This window comes from Caenorhabditis briggsae, assembly GCF_000004555.2.
Source record: "Caenorhabditis briggsae complete genome, chrI, whole genome shotgun sequence".
Lineage (NCBI taxonomy): Eukaryota > Metazoa > Nematoda > Chromadorea > Rhabditida > Rhabditidae > Caenorhabditis > Caenorhabditis briggsae.
The window spans coordinates 4755791-4779721 of NC_013489.2; the positions used below are offsets into that span (position 1 = coordinate 4755791).

The 23931-nt window shown below is 40.8% G+C and overlaps 6 protein-coding genes across 6 annotated transcripts; 2 read left to right on the forward strand and 4 right to left on the reverse strand.

Moving 5' to 3' along the window:
* Positions 1 to 421: 421 nt before the first annotated feature.
* On the reverse strand, positions 422 to 4621 carry Cbr-let-502 (the record flags this gene model as incomplete). Its single annotated transcript, XM_045244434.1, is given in 10 exon segments — positions 422 to 588; positions 639 to 894; positions 939 to 1397; positions 1439 to 1507; positions 1521 to 2727; positions 2774 to 3173; positions 3217 to 3931; positions 4027 to 4187; positions 4309 to 4390; positions 4553 to 4621. The coding sequence occupies 10 exon segments, from the start codon at positions 4619 to 4621 to the stop codon at positions 422 to 424; spliced, it is 3585 nt and encodes a 1194-aa protein (XP_045092537.1).
* Positions 4622 to 11048: 6427 nt separating this feature from the next.
* Positions 11049 to 13978, forward strand: CBG03958 (the record flags this gene model as incomplete). Its single annotated transcript, XM_002639328.1, has 6 exons — positions 11049 to 11192; positions 11237 to 11381; positions 11426 to 11546; positions 11594 to 12470; positions 12516 to 13502; positions 13547 to 13978. The coding sequence occupies 6 exons, from the start codon at positions 11049 to 11051 to the stop codon at positions 13976 to 13978; spliced, it is 2706 nt and encodes a 901-aa protein (XP_002639374.1).
* A 713-nt stretch (positions 13979 to 14691) lies between these two features.
* On the reverse strand, positions 14692 to 16952 carry Cbr-cpg-1 (the record flags this gene model as incomplete). Its single annotated transcript, XM_002639327.1, has 5 exons — positions 14692 to 14928; positions 14974 to 15231; positions 15288 to 15506; positions 15562 to 16643; positions 16688 to 16952. The coding sequence occupies 5 exons, from the start codon at positions 16950 to 16952 to the stop codon at positions 14692 to 14694; spliced, it is 2061 nt and encodes a 686-aa protein (XP_002639373.1).
* Positions 16953 to 17516: 564 nt separating this feature from the next.
* Positions 17517 to 18470, forward strand: Cbr-rpa-2 (the record flags this gene model as incomplete). Its single annotated transcript, XM_002639326.1, has 3 exons — positions 17517 to 17600; positions 17647 to 17968; positions 18016 to 18470. The coding sequence occupies 3 exons, from the start codon at positions 17517 to 17519 to the stop codon at positions 18468 to 18470; spliced, it is 861 nt and encodes a 286-aa protein (XP_002639372.1).
* A 309-nt stretch (positions 18471 to 18779) lies between these two features.
* CBG03955 lies at positions 18780 to 19754 on the reverse strand (the record flags this gene model as incomplete). Its single annotated transcript, XM_002639325.1, has 5 exons — positions 18780 to 18861; positions 18910 to 19039; positions 19086 to 19194; positions 19328 to 19469; positions 19696 to 19754. 5 exons carry the CDS (start codon positions 19752 to 19754, stop codon positions 18780 to 18782), a joined length of 522 nt encoding a protein of 173 aa, XP_002639371.1.
* Positions 19755 to 20319: 565 nt separating this feature from the next.
* Positions 20320 to 22420, reverse strand: CBG03954 (the record flags this gene model as incomplete). The annotated part of the gene is made up of 4 exons (XM_045244455.1): positions 20320 to 20570; positions 20616 to 21081; positions 21249 to 21556; positions 21607 to 22420. The coding sequence occupies 4 exons, from the start codon at positions 22418 to 22420 to the stop codon at positions 20320 to 20322; spliced, it is 1839 nt and encodes a 612-aa protein (XP_045092536.1).
* Between the last annotated feature and the right edge of the window lie 1511 nt (positions 22421 to 23931).

Sequence of the window (23931 nt, forward strand, 5' to 3'; positions counted from 1 at the left end):
CTGAATAAAAAAACATCATTGCTGTTCGATCCGTAAGAGTTGTGGGTGTGTAACGAAGCGAAATGGATGAACAACCTTATGTGAGAAATAGAACAAAAAGAAAACACGCAATGGCTGGATGAGTGGTGAAGTGGACGAATAGAACAAAAATGGGTTACTACCTGAGGAATCGAAATATTATCGAAAAGGAAAAGTAAAACAGGGATTTGAATGGAATAGGGTGGCAACAGCTGCATTGAACTTTGGGAGAGCACGAAATCGGATAGACAGAAGTTAACGGGCGGCAATTGGTACGTGGAACAAAGGCTGGAGACGACTAATAACGAATTATGAACAGGATATATGAATAAATACACAAATAAAGCAAATAAAGAAAAGAAAATTATTACAAAGAGAACTGCTAGAGATTATGAAGAGGCGACTAAGCCGATGATCCTGGACCACCAACGTGTCTACGTGACGAGACTCGCGAGACAGAAACATTTGCAGGTCGAGAAGCTTCAATGAATCGCCGAAGTTGGGAAACCCATTGATTACAAACTTCTTTATGGGTTCCCATGAGGACTAATTCTCTGGAGAGACCGGTGTCTGGAAAGTTGATTATTGATACCAGCATTATTAGAAATTAGTATTCTTACATCGACACATCGTGATTGTTCCTTGAGCAATGTGCTCTTTGTGTGTCTTATAGTGACAGTTTTTGCATTCAAACGCTGGTGTAGGTCGGATGAAATCCGAAAGTTTCTTGCCACAGTCGTCACAGTAAGTACGTGTGTGATATGACAGTTCCTGGAAATCATGCCTCTTCCAACCCTCTTCGCGTGGTTCACAGATCGAGAGATCCGAGTTTGATGCATGCCGAGATGAGTTTGAAGAAGTATCATCGTACATTATCTGAAGAATAACCTTATTCCGGAAACCTTTACCGAATCACTCACATGGAAAATCTTAGGCAATTGATTGTCGTCAACATTTCTTAAATCAGCACTAGTCACATGACGAACATGAGCCATGGCGCCTGCTTCAATTGTGAGGACGACTGAGTTCAAATGCTTCTCGTCGGTGTAAATGGTGAAGGCGTATTCATTCAGAATAACGAAGTAGTTGGTCCACTGAAAAAAAAGAGTTAATTGATGATCTGATTTTTTTTTGAAAACAACCTTAGGTTTCCGTGACTTCTTTGTCATATCTCGCAGGGATAACCATCCATCGATTTGAATATTTTGATGACTAATTGAGGTTGGAATTCCTTCACGAGAATCCAAAGAGCGTTTGTCTTCGTATCGATTCACAGAATGTCGCTGTGGATATTCATCTTTGTATTCTTTGAGTTCATCTCGCAATGTCTCAATAAGTTGAGACATTTCTTGCATTTGGTAGCTGAAATGTTCACCTTGCTGAAAAAAAGTTTTGTGTGGTTAAAAGGGCGATAAATAACCTTTTCCGAATCCATATACATTTCTGTCATTTTCTGCTGCAAATGCTGATTTTCTTGTTGAAGACTCATCTGAAAAAAAAACAAGTATTCTGCCTGTTCTGCATTTTTTGAAACCCACGATCTCGCGTTCTTTCTTGATGAGTGCCGACTTCGTAATTCCCTTATCGCCTTTCTTCAAAGGTTGTCGTTTGGCCATTTCCTCTTCCAGCTTATTTATGACTGCTTTCTTGTGAGCTTTCTCGAGTTCCAGTTTTTTGTTCAAATCAGCAATCGTCTTTTTATCGTTCGACTCTTGCTCAGTTGATTCGATTCTTGAATGCTCTTTAAGCTCTTCCAACTGATTTTCAATGTGTTTCAGATTTTGTTCTTTGTTTGCCATCTCCCATTTATGACGCTGCATAAGCTCTTGAACTTCCATCTTCAACATTCCCCTTTCTTTATCGGCGACAATCAGATTTTCTTCAAGAGTTTGTGACTTCATCTTCTCGTTCTCCAATTCGTTTCGGATGCCGTCGATCTTCCCTCTTAGCCCATCTTCTTTGTACTTTGCCTCTTCTTGACTCTCCAACAGCTCCTCTTGACACAAGTTCAGAACGCGTTCATCTGTATTTCGGCTGTCCATAAGCTGCTCAACACGAATTTCAAGTCTTCGCTTTTCGGCAATGACATCCTGGAGATCTCTCTCCAAGTCCTTCCGTGCTTCTTTCATGTTAGTATAGTCATTTTGCAGCAACTCATAATTAGCTTCAATTCCAGCCAACTTCCTAGCCACTCTGCTCTGATCAAACTCGGCAGCCGTACGCTTTTGTTCTTCTCTTTTCCTGTCATCTGTAGCTTGCTCCAACTGCTTTTCATAGTACTGCATCTTACGCTCCCATTCAGCATCTGTTGCTTTTGCAACACTTTGTTGGTATGCCCCATTTTCCTTCCGTTCGTCCAGAGCTTTCTTCAGTTGCAACGACTTTTCCGCTTCCCGCGTCTGAAGCATTTCGTGATCTCTCTTGATTTCAGCAAATGCTTCTTCTGCGTTCTTTTTCTGTTGAAGAACTCGCTGAGTCTCATTTTTCTCTTGAGCCAGTTCACCCGATTTCTTTCGGAGGTCTTCTTTCAGCTGCTCGCATTTGTCTCGGAACTTGCTTAATTCGTTCTCCATCTCTCCATTGTACTCTTTCGACATTCTTAACTCGACAGACAGTTCGTTCACCTTAGTATCCGAATCTGCACCGAGTCTCAACCTCTCCTTGTTATCCTTAAGCTCTCTTTCGAGATCATTGATTTTGGATGACAGCCTAAAAAACAATTTTCCCGTAACGAATGGATATAAAACAAACTTACGAATTTTTCTCAGTTTCGATAAGTTTTGCTCTGATTTCAGTCCTGGAAATACTGTCTTTCAACGACTCCAGCTCGCGCTTCTTTGAATCAAGCTCTATGACCACTTCTTCATATTGCTCTTCGGGGATACCTGTTGAATGTCCATTTGTCAATGGTTGCTGAACTACAACCGGCTTATTTTCAACTCCATTTTGAACTCCGTTCGAAGAAGCCCCATTTAGAAGTTTTTTAACTGGACTGTACTCGTTGGAATATGTAAAGCCAATGAATGGTAGTTGGTTTCCGTTAAAAGTTTTCGGCAGTTGGAAATCGCTAGCGTTATCACGGTCTCTCGTTTCAATTTCTTCGAAATGCGTAGTATCGTCATCAGATTTCAATGAAGGAACGATTGGAGGAGTAGCTGAAATGAAATCATTATTAACATATTTCCATTAATAATGTACCATCTTTGAGAGTTTCGAAAGTCCATTCATCATTTTTGAAGAACTTATGGTTCCGAATCTCGTCGACGTTGTTCTTTCCAAGACGTTCCGGGGCAGCCGATAGGAATTTTTTGATGATATCTTTAGCTTGAGTTGAAATCAATGGTTCATCAGGAAACCTTAGACTCGTCTGGTGATTCATAATATTTGCATACGTAGAAACAAGAGCCTCTGCATAGAATGGTGTTTCTCCAACGAGCATTTCGTAAATGAACACTCCAACTGACCACCAATCGACTTCTTTACCGAATTCGGAATCTTTTCCTTGGTTGCGTAATACTTCGGGAGATATGTAGTCAGGAGTTCCAACAGCTGTAGAGCATCGAACTACTCCGTTGGAATTCATTTTGACACACGTTCCGAAATCAGCCAGTTTAATGTGTCCGCTTCTTGAGATGAGCATATTGTCCGGTTTCACATCTCTATGAATATATCCCATGTTGTGAAGAGCTGCTAGTGCTTCTACGATTTCAGCAGTGTAAAATCTAGTCCATTTTTCGGAGACTTCGTAGGATGTCATCAGATTGACAAGATCTCCTCCCGGCATGTACTCCATAACCATATACAAATGACGTGGATCCTGGAATGCATACTGAAGGCGGACAATCCATTCACTATTCGCATGCGCCATAATATCACGTTCTTCCCAGAAGAATGCAGAATCAGCTCTTTTTATCTGGAATCATAACATTAGGGAGAGAAAAACTGGAAATATTATAGACAATACACTGTCATACAATAACAAATCTCTAAAAAGTTAGCAACACAAACCATGTCATCTTTATTGAGCATTTTCATCGCGTAGACTGTATTCGTCCGAGTGTGTCGAACGAGGTGGACTTCACCAAAAGCACCTCTTCCGATGACTTTGAGCTGTCTGAAGTCGGTTGCTTTCATTCGAAGAGCTGCTACACTTTCGACGATTCGTTCATCTGAAAGTTCACATCACGACCACTGCTTACAACACACATGCATGGAAAAAATTCAAAAAGAGTCTCAAAATCACGAAGAAAAACCTAGAAACTGAAAACGAAAAACAGATTTAAAACTCACATCTGCTGATAAAATTGTCGACACTTTTCATACGCATCAACACTGGGATTTTGCAGTCGTTCACGAGTGCAGTTATAGTATCCTGGAAAATTTGCATGTTAAAGTTGAATTATTAAATCTGAGTATCGGTCTTCGTTTCAAAAATAGATTATCGGACATTTTGAACCGATTATTTTTAGAATTCAGAAAAATCAGATACTCATTTGCACTCATATTTTCTATAACGCGAGCAAAGAATACTAACCAGAAGACTTTCAATATTGATTGGAGACTTCGGGTCCACCAGTTGATGGAGAAGCTCATCTTGCTCCATTCTAACAGCTCTGTTTCGTCTGCAAGATCGTATTTGACGAAAAGGAGCTGAATGAATACCTGAAAAAAGAAACAATAAAATTTAAGAAAATCGACCGATTTGACCATAGAAGAGAAAACATTTTCTGACAAAACGAATGAAAACAAGAGCAGTGAAAAGACAAAAAAATCTGACAAGCTTCCTGAGGCATTCGTGAGAACGAGAATGAAAGAAAATAGGAAGAAAACATTCCAGATTCTGTCATTCGATTGGAATTTCAATTTCGAGGGTGTGTTTTCTCTTGACCCACTCTTTCCGGTGATGATAGAAGCTAGATGAAAATTTCACGTTCCCAGAGCTAATGGTACTTGGCATCACATGATTAAAGAAGGAGAAAAAATAGACCATAACACATTTCATCGCCTATTTTTTTTCTTATCGGCTATTTTCTGTTATTGACAAGAAGGTTTTGAAACAAAAAAGGAAGCGAGCAGACCATAAAAGCTCGCTGGCCGGCCATGGAAGAGAATATTCAAGTTAGGCCACGTGACCTTTCTCCAGGATAGGAATAGGTGAATCATGGAGGGAGAAGTGGCAAAATCAACAGAAAAAAAGTCAATAAAATGTTCTGAATAAGACAGGAAACTATTTCGAGTGTTAAAATCGAAAATCGAAGAAACGGGAGAGAAGAAATCAGAGATTCCACAATGTTTTGCATGTTTGTTTTCATTCGCCTAGCCGCAAAACCACCCGCTCGGAATGAGAAACGACCATAAAAGCTAAAGACGTATGGAAAAATGTACTGTTGGAAGAATAATACAACGTAACTGCCGGTTAGAACCATGCAAAAAAAGGCGATCGTTAACCGAAATAGTCAGAAGAAGCAAATATTGAGTAATGAAAAATAATAGAGGGTGCAATTGTTGGCTGCTGACACCGCTTCACTCATAAGAGCGAACAGACCGGACACCGATCGACATGTTGCGCAGCAGCGCCTGTGACCGATAGCGCCAAATTCAAATATACTCACACACCTATTTACAATTTTTGGTAGACCCAGAAAAGCATACTTGTAACGGGCCGGGCCCCTCATTTCACTAGTTTCGAAATTTTCAAAAAACACATAAGGGACCCTTATTTGGTTTTTTTCGACCAAAAAATTTTTTTCGAGTTTTTCGATCTTTTTTGATCAGACAGACAAACAATCCGAAATACGAAAAAAAAATGGAAAAATTATATTGAGAGCTCAAAATTTGGCTCAAAAATACAGAATTTTTGACACCGGGCCTTCCGGGCCTTGAAAATTTCCTCAGGCCCGGCCCGGCCCGGAATTTTACAAGTATGCAGAAAAGAAAAAGAGACGCGGGAAGGTGAGCAGTAAGTGCCAGATGATGCTGGGGAACAAGAAAATCGAAGAAATAGAACCAGAGTAAAAAGGGTGTATTGTGTGCTTGATGTCGATGACTAATGCTGAAACTGTCAACTGCTGCTACAGATTTTCTCCCTCTCACTCTCCACATTCAGGCTATTCATTTCTTATTATTGAAAACAGTTGTTTAGCCAAAGATATTCTTGGAGTCGTTGAAATTCAGAATTAACTGTTATTGTCAAAAAAGGTTACATTTTTTAAACAAATTAAACTCTCAAAATAAACATAAATAACGGAAACTGAAACTTCGATGCAAAAGCATCCGGAACAAAAGGTAAACGGTTGGGGGAAATCTTGGAGATGCGGGGCGATTACGCAAATCGCAAGGGACAACAACATCGACGTCGCAGTCAGGAATGCGAACAACCGTAGTTGTCTCGGAGTATTCAGAAAGATGAAAGTGTTCTGGACGAAACGAAACGAACGAACGTACATCCAGAAAGAGAGGAAGGACAGCGCAAGAAGATATGAAACCTAGCGAAATAGTTCCTAATGTGGCGGAGATGTTCTATGAAATAGTATGTTGATGAGTTGAGACGACGATGGTGAACATGAATCTGCGCGAGGCGAGGGGAGGTCGTTTAGCATTTCGAATGTCCTTTCTCATCTTTCGAAATGTGGCTGCATTAAGAAGGGAATGAACATGAGACTGGATGAACTATTGGTGCAACGGGAAAGGGATGGTAAGTTCAGAGCTCCGAACAGTGACGTGAGAGAAAGGAGTAAAAAACGCAGATTGGTCGGCCGGTCATTTGAGAGGAAGCGGTCAATCGTTGGGTCAGTGAGGAAGAGCGCAAGGTGAGGCGTCAAGTGGAGAGCGACAAGGTGTTCGCACACACGATCGGCTTGTCGCATCCTCGGACGATCTGCGCACACCGTCTACTGTTGTGAGTGGACGAGTAACAAACAACAACAGCAGTCTCATACAATGATGGCTTGTTCGGTTATATTTACTTTTCGGCTTGTAGGAATTTGTAGAACAGAACTTTGTTCTGAGAATTAGAACAACGTTTCGATTAAAACTGTGCATGATCAAGTTTGGCCACCGGAGTCATTTTGAAGAAATTAATATGATAAAACAATTATATATTCATCTAAGGAGGTGTAGAAAAATTGTAAATTCTCATGGGGTATTCACCAAAATGTAAAACATTCCGCGAAAACTCGGAGAATGAACCTATCTAGCTGAAACTTCGGAGAAAATAGGAGAAAATTATGAAGAACATATTCACAAAAATTGTTTTCCTCACTGAGAATTCGAATATTGTTTTAAGATTAGAAGATGGCACTACAAGCAAAATGAAGCATAAATGATTATGAAAAATAAGTTTTCGAATCAAAATAGAAGAAAAATGATCAGAAGGAACAATAGCATACTTGTAAAATTCCGGGCCGGCGCGCCAAAGCCTGAGCCTGAGGAAAATTTCAAGGCCCGGTAGCAAAAATTTTGTCATTTTGAACCCAATTTTGAGCTCTCAATACAATTTTCTATATTTTTTTGTACTTTTTGGATTGTTTGTCTGTTTGATCAAAAAATATTTTTAAAAAACTCGAAAAAATTTTTTGATCGAAAAAAATCACATAAGGGTCCCCCTAATGTGTTTTTTGAAATGTTCAAAACTTGTGGAATGACAGGCCCGCCGAGCCGGGCCTTCGAAATTTGGGAAAAATCCCGGCCCGGCCCGTTACAAGTATGAACAATAGGTTTTGCAGAAAAAGTGCAATTCACGAAGATCGAAAGCGGCCCTTCAAAAATTTGCAAAAATTTTTCCATTGCGGTGGAGCGCGATATCGACTTGTGACGTCACGTCTGGCGCCAAGTGTGAAAACATTTGTATCCCTCGTTAGTTTTGACACCTACTCGACTCGCATCAATTCACTAATCGTATTTTTAACTCCGTAGGTGTATCATGACAATCTAAATTAAAAACCAATATTTCAGACTTCAACGGAAATTTCAAATTTCACCAAGAACTGTCACCATTCTGTTCCAAGAGAGGTTTGACTCATTGTATTCTGGTGAGTTTTTCTTTATCAATTCTAATAATTTACCAATTAAAAAAAACCCAAATATGTTTCTTAGACCTGTGTGTGTGGGTTTTTTTTGTTTCTACCCGGAGTGTCTACAGTAACACTGTAATTAGAAGACATCACTTTCTCGAAACAACTTAATTGCACCAGTTCCGTGAAATAACAACAAAGAACAAAGTTTGAAATCGGAGGTCGAGAATGCACCCTGTCCACTAGATGGTTTTCTCATCTCGAGGTACTTCTTCTTCATTTTTTCTTTCACTAATAACATCAAAAAATCAAAAGAATACGAGAGAAGAAGACATCTTTAGTAGTAGTAGTAGAAGTAAACTGAAGTGTGTAACTTTCGAAATTCTAGTTTCATAGATTCTTGAAGAATATCTGGGACATACTTTCCTTTTTTCGGAGCCTAGATTTCTGATTCACCATAAGAACACCCACTAAAAATTGATCTCAAGTGGCGTCCTGTAGAAATCTGTGGCTTTATTGACACCTATCTTCCTTCGTTTCTTCCCGTGAGAATCTTTCCTATTCTCTCACCGTTTCCTTATGTTTGATTCTTCTGATTCCGAAGAGTTCCGCATGTTCTCAGTCGCCAAACAGTTTATGTTCTCCGTCTGCTGCTTAGCTCCCCTTTTTCCGTTTAGATCAATCCAGTCATTGCCTCTGCCTGTTTTCTCCTTCTGGTCCTATTTTAGCAGAAAGTTGAATATTCCAATGTTCTTATTATTATCGTCACAAATTTCTCACGAGCCATCGGTCAGTTTATGACCTCCTATCATCTCTTTTCTTTTCAATTCTTATTCCGTCGCCGGGGCAAACATTCTTTTTCCTGCCCTAACATTATTATTGTTGCCGTCTTTTCACCCTCTCTATGACACTTCGCGCGAAACATGTGCCTGATCAATTCACTTGTTTAAATGTTCATTCTAACCTCGAAATAAGTATCTAAAGATCAGAAAAGTTCTGTGGAAGAGAAATGCCGGTGGCTTTGACCGAGGCGACAACTACGGTACCCTAAAAGTATTTTTGTGTTCCGGATTTATTTTCTCGATTATTCATTTTCGTCGACTTTCTGTTTTTTTTTCCTCAGACAAATTGGAAAAAAAGTTTGATTAAAAATTGACTGAAAACAGAAGTAAATCAAGATAATGAATCCCAAAAATAAGCATATTTTCAGGTTACGGTAGTTATGGGATCTTCAGTCACGGCTACCGGCCTTTCTCTTCCATAGCTCCAAATTTTTCGTACCAGAATAATAGATTTGGCAAGATATCTTAACTAGGTTTGCAATGGATGTTGCCTAATGTAAATTCGTTTCGTTTCGCTTCACTTCCTTCTTTATCTTATCTAATTTTATTGTCCGTTTTCACCGTTTTCTCCGAATTTCCTCTTCCAAATTTTCTAGAATAATTTTCGGTTCCATCCAGGTATCGGCGCTTGCCGGTTATAATAATTCTCTCCCCTCTAGATCCGACAATAACCTCATTTACACTAACCCCCTCCCCTGTTTCCAAAATTTCAATTTCAACATCATCACCCGGAACGGCAGAGAAAAGAAAAGCGGGTGGTAGAGAAGAGATTTCCGTATTGCAGAATTTTCATCTTTTATCTTCCTCATATTCATCTGACACGGCTTCTTCTGGATTCATCCTTTTTCCGTCAACGCAAGTCACTTCCAATTTTCAAACTAAGAAACACACGTACTCAATAATAGATAGATGACCTTGAAAAATACATTTGTATGCGATTATTGTCCATCCTACATGTCAGCCGGGTGACTTTCAATAATGAAGTTGCAATATTTGAGCAGCAGGTGCCTTTGTTACCGAAAGCGCACATATCGCTTTCCGGCTCGTACTGCTTTCGTATTCCTTGTTCTTTTTCTATGTTCCACACGCTGTGCTCTTCTTTGTATTCTGTCCAATCCAACTATCAATTTTACTGCTCCCCAATGTTGCTCATTTTCTCTTCTCTTTTTTGTCTAGATCTCTTTCTTTTCGAATCCTTTTTGGTATCGTTGAGAAAAATAACATTTGGAGAATTCGCATTCTATTCTTTTTCTTATTCTGAGTATTTTTTTCTTGGTTCTCCTCTTCTTGTGAATAATGTTTTGATAGAAACTGACACGTCATTTAGCTTGAGGAGAAAATTGAACCAAGATGAAAAGGATAGAGTGGGACCGGATGATTCAGAAAAAAAAAGAAGAAGAAAAAAACAAAAAGGCAGAATGCGCTTCCCTTCCATTTTTTTTGCTCTTTCGTCATCGTCGAATCGATGAGCCAAAGAGTTTAAAAACTGAAAATATATGTTTCCGTGAAATTGAGAATACCGTAAAACCTGTAATAAAAGGACCCCCACATTGTCAAGTTTGAGATACATTTTCTCAGCTCCTATGCAAGATGTCAAAAATGGGCCAACTGAAAAAATGTTTGTATTAAAATGATAAACAATTTATTAAAAGCTTCTTTTGTGAAATTGACAATGCATTAGAACTGTATGCTCTTACTCGAAAGGCTCACAGGTGTTCCTGTTTTTGTCTCAGACTGTCTACCACTTACATGGTAAATTCTTCATCCCTACACACTTACATATTCAAGCCCATTACCAGGAAACTCTTCAGTTATAAAAGTAAAAGTGTTCCTTTCATTCAGCCACACCCAGTGGTTATCGTTCTAATTTGAGTGAGTGTCAAGGTTAATTAATGGATGCTTCACCCCGATGTTTCTTCTCAAATTTAGATTTTTCGAGCTGTTTCGAAGCGATAACTGAAACCTAGCTGTTAATTGTTTAATTATCCCCATTCGTTTTCCATTTCATCACAAAACAACGCTTTCGTTTTGTAGTCGTTATTCAATTTCCTCTATTATTACACTACCTCATCCTAACGCCGCCCCATCATTCTTTCTGACGCGCTGTTTCTATTCTCAAACAGAAGTCCTAATCTGACACACTTGTTTAGTTTATTGCCTCATATATTTCGATATAATGTCAATCATTCCATTTTCAGATCATTTGATGATCGCCCAGTTACAAAAGTCGCTTCAACAGAGTTCAACTTATGAGAAGAAAAATGTAGAAGTCGCGTTGGCCGAGAGAAGTCTCAAAGAACGATTGGCATCTTTGAATAATGTAAGTTTCAAAAATAATAAGCAAAAAATAGACAGATGGTATAGAGCGCGGACCAATGGAAAAGCCGTCCAGTTCGCCATACTCCACCCCCTCTTCAAAGAAGAACAAGTGCCAATGTTCTTCATGATCTTCCAATTTTCCAACGAGCACAGAGAAACGTTCGCCAATCTCTTCCAGTTTTAGAAAAACGTAAGTTTTTTATTAGGTCATTTCGAATCCGTCATAATTTTCAGCTTGTGACATTACGAGTGGATTGAAAAAGTTTTTTGGAAACAATCCGACAATATCGACGAACTCACAATCAGATGCAAACGAAATAGACTTGGATGTGATTTCATCCAAAGCAACACCAGTGTAAGTGATATCTGAGATACACCGAATATTCGACCCTGTAATTTCAGTTTGAAATCTGTGACTCGACCACGTGCTCCATGCAGGAGTAAAACAACGAAATCGGAGAATCTAGATGATAGAACAAGACTGGATGCTGTCAAAATCGACGAAGAAAAATTCATCGAGGTTGAAGAGGAACCGGAGAAATTGGAAACACAAGAACAAGCAATTGCCGCGATTCAAGGAGCCAAACAGCTTTTAAAGAGCCCAACAAAAGTGTCCCCGTATCCAGAAGTTATGCTGATTCAGGTACGGGGATCGAAACACGTGGATGTTCGATTAGTGGCTCCTTCAATTTCTTCAATTCATGAACACGCTTGTTTCGTTGTTGTTCATCAGAATCACTTGATCAAGTATGAAGGCACTATGAGCAATATTCTGGAAAAAACGAAAGCATCCCAACTTTGTATCGAAATTCTGGGAAAGAACGACTTGCATTGCACAGCGAAATCTATAACTACTGTAACTGAAAATGGCAAAAACTCACTTTCAAACTTATTGTTCTGTTCGGAAAACTCTGCTAGCAAAGTCAGCAACCACTATCAAACTACGCTGGAGCCATTTGAAACCACGATTTCAAAGCTCAACCTCGTTTTGCGAATCGCAGATGATTGTAGTGCTCAGACATGCGCCAGAAGAGAAAAACTGTCGCACAGTATAATGCAACCAAACGAAGTTCTCATATTCGATTTCGGAAGCGAAATTTATATATGGACTGGAAAATATTCAAAGAAAGTCAGCACAGCTTACGCTGTTGAATATGCGAAACAACTGATGAAGAAACCAGTGAAAAATGGGAAAACTCTCTTAGGAGATTCTGAATTCTCTGATGACGATGGACGACCCGAATGGACACTTTTCCGCAAGATTCATCAAGGAGTTTTGGTAGGTTTCATCTGATTCTCATTCCGTAATATTCTTAGTTTTCAGGACACTCTTTTCAAAGCAAAGTTCTCCGATTGGCCAGAAACTCATGAAGTGATCACAACTTGTAAACCGAAACCACTATTTTCGAAGAAAACTCCAGGAATCAAAACATATGAAGATGTGCTGGCTACAAATCAGGACGAAGAAGTTGATAACCTTGTACGACGAATGTTGGAAGAGCCTGAATTAGATCCTGTTCTAATAATTGAAGACCAAGAAATAGATAGAAAACTTCACGATATCATCAGTGAAGACCGATGTCTTTGGATTTTGAGAGGAGAAGAACTACAGAAAATTGAATACACTAACCATTTCGATTCGAGAAAGTGCTACGTATTGCAATGGCAGTACAGAATTCAAAAGTCGGGAGTTCGTCGAATCAAAACAGGAAAAGAGGAAGAACGAGAAACTGGAAGATCAAGAGTCGCCTTCTTCTATTGGCTTGGTGAACACACAACTCCTAAACAACATGGTCTCTGTGCGTTACGAATCAAAGAAATCGACAGAGAAAACTCTCCCAGAATCAGAGTAACCGATGGAAACGAACCTGCCCTATTCCTCACACTGTTTGAAGGAAAGTTCATGGTTAGTAACGATGTAGCGGACAAGGACCAACTTCGACGTTACGTGGTGGTTGGTGCGAATTCTCAAGAGTCAAGTCTTCGGCAAATCGATGACATGGATTCAAAACTTCGATCTCATGCTGCTTACATCGAGAAAACATCGGATGGTCCACATATAGTTTGTGGAGCGAATTGTACTCCAGAACAGGTTCATTTCGTTTTGGCACACGCGGACCACCTCCGACAAACAGCTGGAATTCGAGGGAATTCAGAAGTTGAAGTAGAAGGCGACAAGAAAACGAGAAACTGGGTGAGCTCTGTCGGAAGGAAACGATCGATGCGTGTTTGGAGGATATTCGAAAACGAGTCAGAACAAGTGAATCATATGAGTGGTCACAAGGATTGTGCGTTCACATTTCCTCAACAGGTATATCGAATTGAAAATTCTGAAGAGAATGCCAATCATTTCAGATTCTCACCGAAACAATATTAATCGATGTTGGAGAAGCTCTCTGGTTATGGTCAGAAGATGTCGTGACAACATTCGCATTAAAGGTTGCCGAGAAATATTGGAAGAATAGAAACGGAACAGCCCGAGTTGTATACAAAGGAGCAGAGCCAGAATCATTCTCAGCTCTGTTTATGAAATGGGAAAACTTCGAAGTTGAGAATCCGATGGATTCGAAAGATTTATCAGAACTATTGAAAGAAAGATGCCGAACATTTTCATTGAAAGAGCTCAAAGAACGAACACAACTTCCAGCTGGTATGGATATGCGTCGACTGGAAAGCTATTTAACCGACGACGATTTTATAAAAGCGTTTGGAATCGTTAGAACAGAGTTTTACGCCCAGAAGGCTTGGAAACAGAATGAAGCACGGAAAAGAGTTGGTCTATTCTAAATCCTTTCTTGTACTTACTATCGATAAAACGGGGGTACGACGAATTCGAACGCTTCCAAAATCGAACAGACCTAAAATCGAACATGTGTCAAAACAGAACAAGAGCAGAATCGAACTGCGCGAAATTCGAACTGTGTCGGAGTCGAACTGTCCCTAATTGGAACGCTGTTAGCCATGGGGCGCGCTTGCATTATTTTTGTTTTCTCATTTTTTCCCCGCAAATTTTTATTTTTTCCTTTAAAAAAATATTTTTGTTGTTTTTGTTTCCAATAAAACTGATTCGTATATATTTTTTAAGTTTTCTCAAGAAAAAAGTCACTAATTTAAGGAAAAATGCAAGCGCGCCCCATGGCTAACAGCGTTCCAATTAGGGACAGTTCGACTCCGACACAGTTCGAATTTCGCGCAGTTCGATTCTGCTCTTGTTCTGTTTTGACACATGTTTGATTTTGGAAGCGTTCGAATTNGTNGNACCCCCGAATAAACTTGTTTTCCTCATATGTACCCTTGCCATTGTATAGATTGCCTGAAAAATAAATGCGTGTTTTTTATGACTACTGATTCTGATAGTCGATTCTGATCCTCCCGTTGGAGACCTGAACACTTGAGAACACTTTTCCTTAAACTTAGACAAACCGTTGCAGATTCAATCGCTTTTATTCGAGTAGCGTGCACAAAATATGATACATTATACAGTTAGTGAGCAATTAGAGTTAGTGATTTCTGTGATAGTGAGCATGCATGTTTTGTGTTCGAGTAGTTGCTTCCTTAGTACTGGTTCGGTTGGTGGCACTCCGCAATTTGGTCAGCAGTTGTGCATCGTCCTTGCTCTGGAGAGAAGAAGAGTCCCGACTCGCAGACGAAGACAGATTCATGTCCATTGACACAGTTTCTATAGTTTTGTGAGCATGGCTCGATAGCAGATGCTCCTTCGACGCAGGATGGTGAATCTGAAAAAATAAATCAATTATTGCCATCGGAAGATATTAAATTACCTGTGGAAGCTTCGTAGCTTTGCTCTGTGGTGGATGGAACATCAGCGCGGTGGTGGTCTCCTCAACATATGGAGTAGTGGTGCTCTCCTCAACATATGGAGTAGTGGTGGTCTCGACAACTTCTGGAGCGTATGCGACTGTGGTTGTCGTCGTTTCCTCAACTGTGGTAGTCTCCTCGACATATGGAGTCGTGGTAGTCTCGATCACTTCAGGGACATATCCGGTAGTTGTTGGCACATCAGCAGCAGTAGTGGCTTCCTGAAAAAAAAAATTAAATGATTTCTACAATAAACTTGGAATATCCAAAATCTTACCTCGACTGTGGTAGTCTCCTCAATGTATGGAACAGTGGTGGTCTCCGTTACTTCTGGAGCATATGCAACAGTGGTGGTGGTAGGAACATCGGCGGCGGTGGAAGTCTCTTCCACGTATTCAGCTGTGGTAGTCTCCTCGACATATGGAGTCGTGGTAGTCTCGATCACTTCAGGGACATATCCGGTAGTTGTTGGCACATCAGCAGCAGTAGTGGCTTCCTGAAAAAAAAATTAAATGATTTCTACAATAAACTTGGAATATCCAAAATCTTACCTCGACTGTGGTAGTCTCCTCAATGTATGGAACAGTGGTGGTCTCCGTTACTTCTGGAGCATATGCAACAGTGGTGGTGGTTGGAACATCGGCGGCGGTGGTAGTCTCTTCCACGTATTCAGCTGTGGTAGTCTCCTCGACGTATGGAGCAGTGGTAGTCTCCGTTACTTCTGGAACATACTCGACAGTAGTGGTGGTTGAAACATCGGCGGCGGTGGTAGTCTCCTCGACGTATTCAGATGTAGTAGTCTCCTCAATGACTTCTGGAGCGTATCCGACAGTTGTAGTTGGCACGTCAGCGGCAGTGGTCGATTCGAGTCTGTATGGAGCCACCCAGGCCTCGGCAGTAGTTTCTGGAGCGTATCCCTCAGTGGATGGAACGTCTGCGGCGGCAGTAGTAGTCTCTTCGTATCCGTATCCATTGCTGTATGGAAGTTCTCCAGAAGCCTCAGTGGTCGTCTCCTCGGCTGATCCTTCGTAGTTTCCTGATCCGTTCTGGCATTCTGGGACGTTCATAGTGTAATCGCAGATGACGCGAGCCTCATCGAAAGAAAGTCTAGCTGGGCATTGCATTGGGATAGTGTATCCATTGGAGCAAGCGATATAGTGGTCGCTGCACTGTCCGAATGAGTAAAATCCGTCAGCTTTGCCGTTGCAAGTCTTGTCGAGAAGCGTACGTGTCACTGGCTCATCGTTAGCTGGAGCAGCAGTGGTGTATACTTCAACTGGAGCATATGGAGCAACAGTGGTCTCCTCTGGAACGGTGACATCTTCTGCTGGGGCCGTTGTTGTTTCAACCTCAACTGGAGCATATGGACTGGCAGTTGTCTCGACTGGTACGTCCTCAGATGGAGCGGCTGTGGTCGCAACTTCAACTGGAGCATATGGATCGACGGTGGTTTCAGCTGGAACTGTAACATTCTCAGCTGGAGTCGTCTCTTCCGTGGCTGGGTAGTAAGCTTGGGTCGAAGAGACGTCCTGTGGGACTCCGCTACACTCTGGGACGTTGTAAGAATACTCGCAAGCAATAATACGCTGATCGTAGATCAGGTTGGCTGGGCAATCCATGATTCTGGCGATTCCTAAAAAATGATAATCAGTTGAAGTTTTCTGAATATTGTAATACCTCCAGAGCATGTCAAAAATTGTGGAGAGCATCCGCCAATTGCATAGAGTCCGTCTTCCTTGGTTGAACAGTCTGTATCGATAGCAACGGCATCAGCACCAGTGACGAAGCCATCATCATTGGATTCATTGTACCCCGAGCCCTCACCGGATGCTTCAACGGTTGTACTTTCCAATGGAAGATTCTCGTACATTCCAGTAACACCGTACTGGGCGCTACTGGAGGCAACAAGAAAAGCCACAATAAGAACTGACTTGGGAAGCATCCTGGAAAACAAGAGTGTGACAAGAAGGAAAAAAATGGAGGGTCGAAGTCGGAAACTGACAACGAAATGACGACTGAACGATTTTGGATATTTGCAACAATGTCATCAAAACAAAATTGGTGTTCAGAAATTCCCGCCATGTCTGAAATAGAGATCAAAATGTTCTGGAATACGGTATTCGTTGTGATAGGATTTTCAACTCGTTTACAACTGTGCCTTTTCAAAAAATGATTACTGTAGTTTTTTTTGTTTTTTTCTTTTCTTTTTTCCCATTTGTTTCAGCCTTTTCAGTTTATTTGTCATACATAATTTTGTTGTTTATATTTTGTCCTGTTTCACTATGCATTCTTCCACATTCGTACGAATATTGTGCCCAAGCTGATTCCATCACATGCGCTCCAACGAAACGCGCGAAAATGGACTTTCGAAACAACTTCAGACTCTCGACTTTCTTTGAAATTTCCTTTGTTCGCTTTCCACTCGAGAACTTCACATTTTTTTCTATTTTTCTTTGCTTGTGTAGCAATATTTTTATCAAGTAATAATCTTCAGCACCTACTAACCATGTGGAACGAAACTGCCGATCACGAACACGGTGCCGGAGGATGGGCTGGAGGAGAGTCTTCCTTCATGACCGACAGAAAACCAGTAAGTTTATTTTCCATACTTTGAAAATAGCAAGGGACTTTTTTAGGATTCGAAAGCCGCCACACTTGGAGACAGACTTCCGGTTCCAGTTACCATCTCTAACCTCAACGAGCACTTTTCTGCCACTGATGACAAGTACATAATTGGAAACTTTCGTTTCGCTACTGTCCAAACCGTCGGAATTGTGAAGGAGATAAACCAAGAGGGAACAACCTGGAGCTACGATCTTTGTGATCCAAACAACGAGGCCATGGAGTACCGTGCGCTGAAATACGAGAACGAAGGATCGAACTCCGATCAGTCTTCAATTGTGGAGGGAACTCGTGTCCGTGCTATCGGAAAGCTGAAGAGTTTCGATGGGAGCAACTGTAGGCTTCAATATAAGTCCTGATTGTTTTGAAAAAATTGTTTTCAGCCATCATGCTTTTCAACATCACTCCTGTCACGGACGACAAAGATTTTACCATCTTCGAGCTCGAAGCCGAAGCAGCTCGTCTCTTTTTCCAAAAGAACATGAATGATAAGCTCAAATCGGATGCTTCTTCTAGAGGATTCCAAGGAATGTTGGCCCCGCCAAAGAGCAGAGCTGGACAACAGCCGATGCAGCAAAGCTCGCAAGGATCTGACAAAAAAGAGAGATTGTATCCAGCTCAGTCTCAAGTTAATGTTGAAGGAGACCTTAGACAACGTGTCACTGCCGTTCTGAAGGGCGTCTCTGAAGAGGCTCACGAAGAGGGATCAAACATTCTCTGGATTGCTGAACAACTTCAAGAGAAAGACATCAAGAAGTTGCGCGACTGTCTCTCTGGAATGGTCGAAAATGGACTGGCCTACACTACTACTGATGAAGAAACCTTCTCCGTCATCTAACTATACCGTAAACATTGATTTTGGTTCTGACTTTTCAAATAATTCCTGATACTCGAAACTATGAACACTTCACTTATCTTATTTAAAAAGCATTTATTTAAGACATATTGACAACGAAAATTTGAAATGATGCGGAAAGAGAGCATTGGGACGGCAAATCACAAATCAACCCAGACGATTGAACACACTGCGAGCTACCTGAAAGTATGAAGTTGCGAAGCATGAAGCTTGAGTTAAAAAAAATATGAATCGGGTTCTAGGTGTTAGGTCGAAAATGGGTTGTGATTGGTTTTCTAATACATCTTAAAATCACATTTTCAAGGAAAAGACCATTGTGAGGAACTGCTCGTATCCGACGGTGATCACTCCATCGCGGTCGCTGTCAACATCTCTGAAGAAAATGAACATTGAAAAATATGATTACTTTAAAATTGTATACCTGAAGGCGGCTGTGAGGGTTTGAAGGACGACGCAAAGTTGAATGAAGTCATCGAAATTGATTCGGTTGCTATGAGAGCGATCGAACTTATGCATGAGGATGTTGTAGAATTGTGGAGATAGCCGGTATCCTGAATTTAAAGATACTGTGCAAGGAAGAAGAGTTTCAAAGCTTACCGAATTGGGTTAATGCATTGGTGAGCTCAGTTTTGTCGATATTTCCAGAGCCATCAGTATCGAAACCGCGGAAACAATTTGTCCAATCATTGATGTATCTCCAAAGAGCCTTAAAATATTTTCTAATTTTTTCACCTTTCGGAGCGATTCTTCGGGAGTTTGGATTTTTTAAATTTTTCTTCACTTTTATGTGAATCTATATATATATATTTTTCTACACACATTGCGTTGACTTCAAGTACCTGGAATTCCTGGAAGTTAATGGCTCCATCTCCATTTGAGTCAAACATTCCAATCATCAAACGGCATGTTTCTGGGTTGAACGGGTTCCATGTTCCATTGGAAAGAGCTCGTTGAAGTTCGTCGGCACTGATTTGACCAGATCTGTATAGGATGATTCGATTAGTATTACAAAAATTTCCATGAAAAGAGTTGTGAAAAAATATACTTTTTGATTTTCCTGAAACAAGTCGAAAAAAAAAACGAAAATTGAGTACCAAACCCGGAAAATGAAAATATTTGATCGGGTTTATTTTTCACAGCTCTTTTCTCTTTTAATTATTGATATATTTAATAAGGTCATCACACTTTTCTTTAAAAAATATCTTACCGATCTTTATCTACCGAGGAGAAGATTTGTTGCAAGTTAGGTTGTTGGAAAGCCGTCATGAATATCACTGAAATGGAATAAAACTCGAGAATGAAATGAGAGAAAGAGCGAGAGTTGCGAACTACAATGGAGACGCAGAGTCCTGAAGAAAACCCAACAGAGCGAGAGGAGGCGCTATAAACAGTTGAGTGACGTCACACAATCGTATGAGTCATGACCCTCTTCAGATGAGAGGATACTGTTGTGAAATGTATGAATATGTTATTATCAGGTGACAAATCAAGATGCTAGCTCTTGGAATCCTTTCTTTTTTTTTTGATTTCGAAATCTGTGAGTCTCTTCGAATAATAACCTTGGGTGTGTTTTATCAACACAGAAAAAAACAGTTGGAGGAAACAATAAATATATTCATGATAAACTATTCAACACAGTGTTGTATACAAACCATGAGCAAATTGAAAGGAAAGGCGTTGAAGGACATGCTTTTATACATTACGAATGTTTTTCTTTTTTCTACATGATTTTCAAAAAAGATGAAAACGAAATATAAAACAAAAAAGGAAGATAGTTGAGCCCGTATTGATATTAAACATAGTATAACGGCAATGCCATAAATAATATTTTTCAGATTCGGAACTTTGCAGCAGCTGCGGCTGATGCTGTTACACTCGCAGGGGTCGGTCGATTGAAGGAAGACATTTGGTAAAAATGTTGAGGGTGTGGCATTTCAGATTCATAGAGACCAGCCGAATCAAGTGATTGTCGGCTACCCATCGACCCGTTCATCCGTTGCTCAGCAACTGACGGAGCTGTTGGCGTAGCGGCAGTTATTTGAGATGAACGACGGGCAGGTGGTGGAGGTCGAGATGCGGATGCTGAAATTACTCTGATTAATACCGTTCTCTACATTCGAATCTTACTAGTTCTCATTCTAACCGGCTGATTTGGTGCCTGATTGGGCGGTGGTGGATGTCCTACAGAACCATAATTACTTATACTTGAACTTCCTAGCGTTGAGACAGATGCACGTTTTCCAAGATCAGTATTCGTTTGGTGGCCTGCATATTCTCCCGCTTGAGAAGCTCTTCGTTGTATCATCGCTGCCACGTGAGCTGTCGACGATGCGTTCGTACCATTCTTCTGAGTGTTGTGAGACGGAACATCATGCAAAAAGTATCGCGTGGAATCCTGTGTTGCTCCATAGTTTTCTAGATCACTCAAATGACCAAGCTGGTCAATGTCGCGGCACGCTTCAGAGATGAGAAAAGCGCTTGTAGATGTTCCAGAACTTCCAGAAGACATTTCAGGTTGGCCACAGGAGGATGAAGTGGCTGGTGTTGCAGGATGATAGACAGTAGGAGTTGTACCGATTGATGTATTTGTATTCTGAAAAAAGATAAATACACTGAACTTTGTGAGCAATTTTGATAAACTTACAAAAGTTTCAAATGATAAGTTTTGGGGTCTCGGGATGCTTCCGCCATTTTGTTGATTCCGTTGATTGATGTATTGCTGATAGGCTGGTGGAGGGTTCGAATGAACTCATTGCTCACAGCTGAATTCGTACGCATTACTGGCTGATGATGTCCATTTTGTTGATATTGAGACATTTCTGTTATCGTGTTCGATGACGAATTTGCAGCGCCGTTTCCCATTAGATTCAGATAAGTAGAAGATCCATCAGTGTTAGGCGATGACATGGAATAGTGACCAATACTCTTCTCACTATTTCTACGTTGAAGAGGCGGTTTTGAATATCGAGTAGAACTTGAAACCACTGAACTAGCTGAAGAATCCAGTACAGTGTTCGTCAGAAGCGGAAGATTTCTAGTGCATGAAGTTGAGATGGACCTGGTTGTTCCTAGTCCATTTGTAGTTAAAGTATGCATTCCATCTTCAGAGAAAAATTACTCGCAGGAGTTGTGGCTCGTGTTGATAAATCCCGAATAGATCCCATGTACGAATATCCATCTTCACTGGACATCCATTTCTTGCCAGCCTGCGCCAGACACTGTTTCCAAGCCGAGTCTGGACCTTGAGCAATATCAGAGACTATAGATGAGACAAGTTGTTCTGTATCCACATGCTTCACTGTACTGTCTAGATTTTCAACTACTTGTCTCAAATGCGCTCCCTCGTCTAGCATATTCATTTGTGCATTCAGAACTGGCATAAGTGTTTGAATGAAGAATGAGAATTGTGTCCGTTGTTCTGTCAGCACCTTCGTACATATTTCTCTTTTGTCACTCATCGCCGTCACATCTGGTCTCTGCTTTCTTGCTCGAACCTTCTTCACGTGTTTCGATGCCATCTTATCCATATCGCTGCACCTTCCTTTCCAGTAATTTCCTCTCTGTTGCAAACTGATCGCTAGCTCTTCACATAACGCATCTGCCCAAGATCTCATTCGATTTTCTATGGCTCTTTGTTTGATACACACACGCGTTACACATGCTCCCACATCTCTTGAGGCTCCTGAAGAATTTTTTTTCGTTTGGAAGAAACTTGAATGGGTTAGACTACCTTTGAGATTATTAGCATTATCACAGACTAGCTGCATGGCTTCCGTGAATGAAGAGAGGCACTGTGCTGTCGCTCTGAGTTGTGTCCCAAGTTTTTGAGCTTTTTGACCTAGTGCATCCCATCCAGGATACGTGTGCTTCATATCATGAACCACGCTCTGGTAGAGTGTGGTCAGTAGATTGAACTCGGCATCTGGATCCATCCTGAAAACTGAGGGTTTTCTCCAAAAAAGTTTTGAAACGCGAGAGATAGAGATGTGGTTAGGCTCATGGTCATCTGCATCAGATCCTCCGAAAAACTTTTTGAGCATTCGTCAGTGATGAAACAAACAGATAAAACGGACAAACGCACCACAAAAGGGATGACGGGAAGGAAGAAAAAAAAGAAATAGTATCCAATTCAGAGAGGGAAGTAGAACAACAGTGCGACGGATTATGTAAATGTGACGAGGAGAAAAAGAGCCGGGAGAAAACGAAGGACGAATAAAAAACAAAGTGAGACTGCTGAGTGGGAGATCCGAAATCCCGTGGGAAAACGTTCGACAAGTGGATGGCTAATTGGTGATAGCTCACAGAAGAAGTTAAAAAAAGTGAGCGAGCTATGTTGCAACTCTCTCCCTCTGCGATGACCAACACCTACTCATAAAGAAGCCGCGCAACAGAATAACATCAACTTTGCAACAAAAGTCAAGATCAGTGGGGTCGATGCAAAAAATGCCGCTTCGTCGTCGTCAATCGAGCTGTACAAGAGAGAAGAAAGAACGACGAATGATAAACAAAACCTCCGTTGAGAAGAAACGAGGGATGGCGACCAAAAAGAACTGCTAATACTTTGGTAAGCTGGTCGTGAAGGGGAGGGACTACTTCTACTAATTCTACGAGTAAATAAACCGTTTCACTAGGGAGGTTTCTGTGCAATGGAAAATAAAGAAAAAAAAGTACCCTCCAAAAGAAACAAAAATAAAATCGACCAGGTTGATCATCCAGAACGATCTTTATTTGCATAAGCTGGGTGGTGGCCTCACCTCGAAGAGATATGTACAAAATGTAATATAAATAAAGGATAGTACGCGGAAAAGAGGTGCCATGTAGCATACAGGAAAAGATGCGGAAATCCATGGAAAGAGTGCCAATGGGGAAGAGCCATGAGCCATCCTTCACGCTTTGGAAACACAGTGTGCGCAGGTACTGTGGAGTGAGAGCACACAAAACAAGTACGGCACAGGAACCCGATCCCGATGGGAGGCATTGTGCACAAAAAGTGGAATACGAATAATGCGGTCACGGGTCATCAGCCATAGTGAATGCATTGTGCAGGCGGGGGAAAAACTGGGTGCACATTACGGTATCTCATTTCATGAATGAACTCCTATTCATGTAATGGAAATCCAGTTCGTAAACAGTTCGAACCTATGAGAAGGTAGATGTGTTGATAGAAACTGAATTGGAAAACTGGTGTTCAATACAAGACTGTAAACTTTTATTGACAGTGCCGATAATAGGCACACTCGGCAATGAATGGGGGGAAGAATGAACATATCAATATGCAATGTTGGAGAAGTTTGAAAGTCAAAAGAATTGAATTTTTTAATAGGATCAAATGTTACCGTATTTAGACAAAAAAAAGCTCACCCAAACCGTCCATTTTGAGCTCAATCATCTCGATTCCTGTGAAATATAGAAAAATTTTGTCAACTGATAAGTTATTTATCAT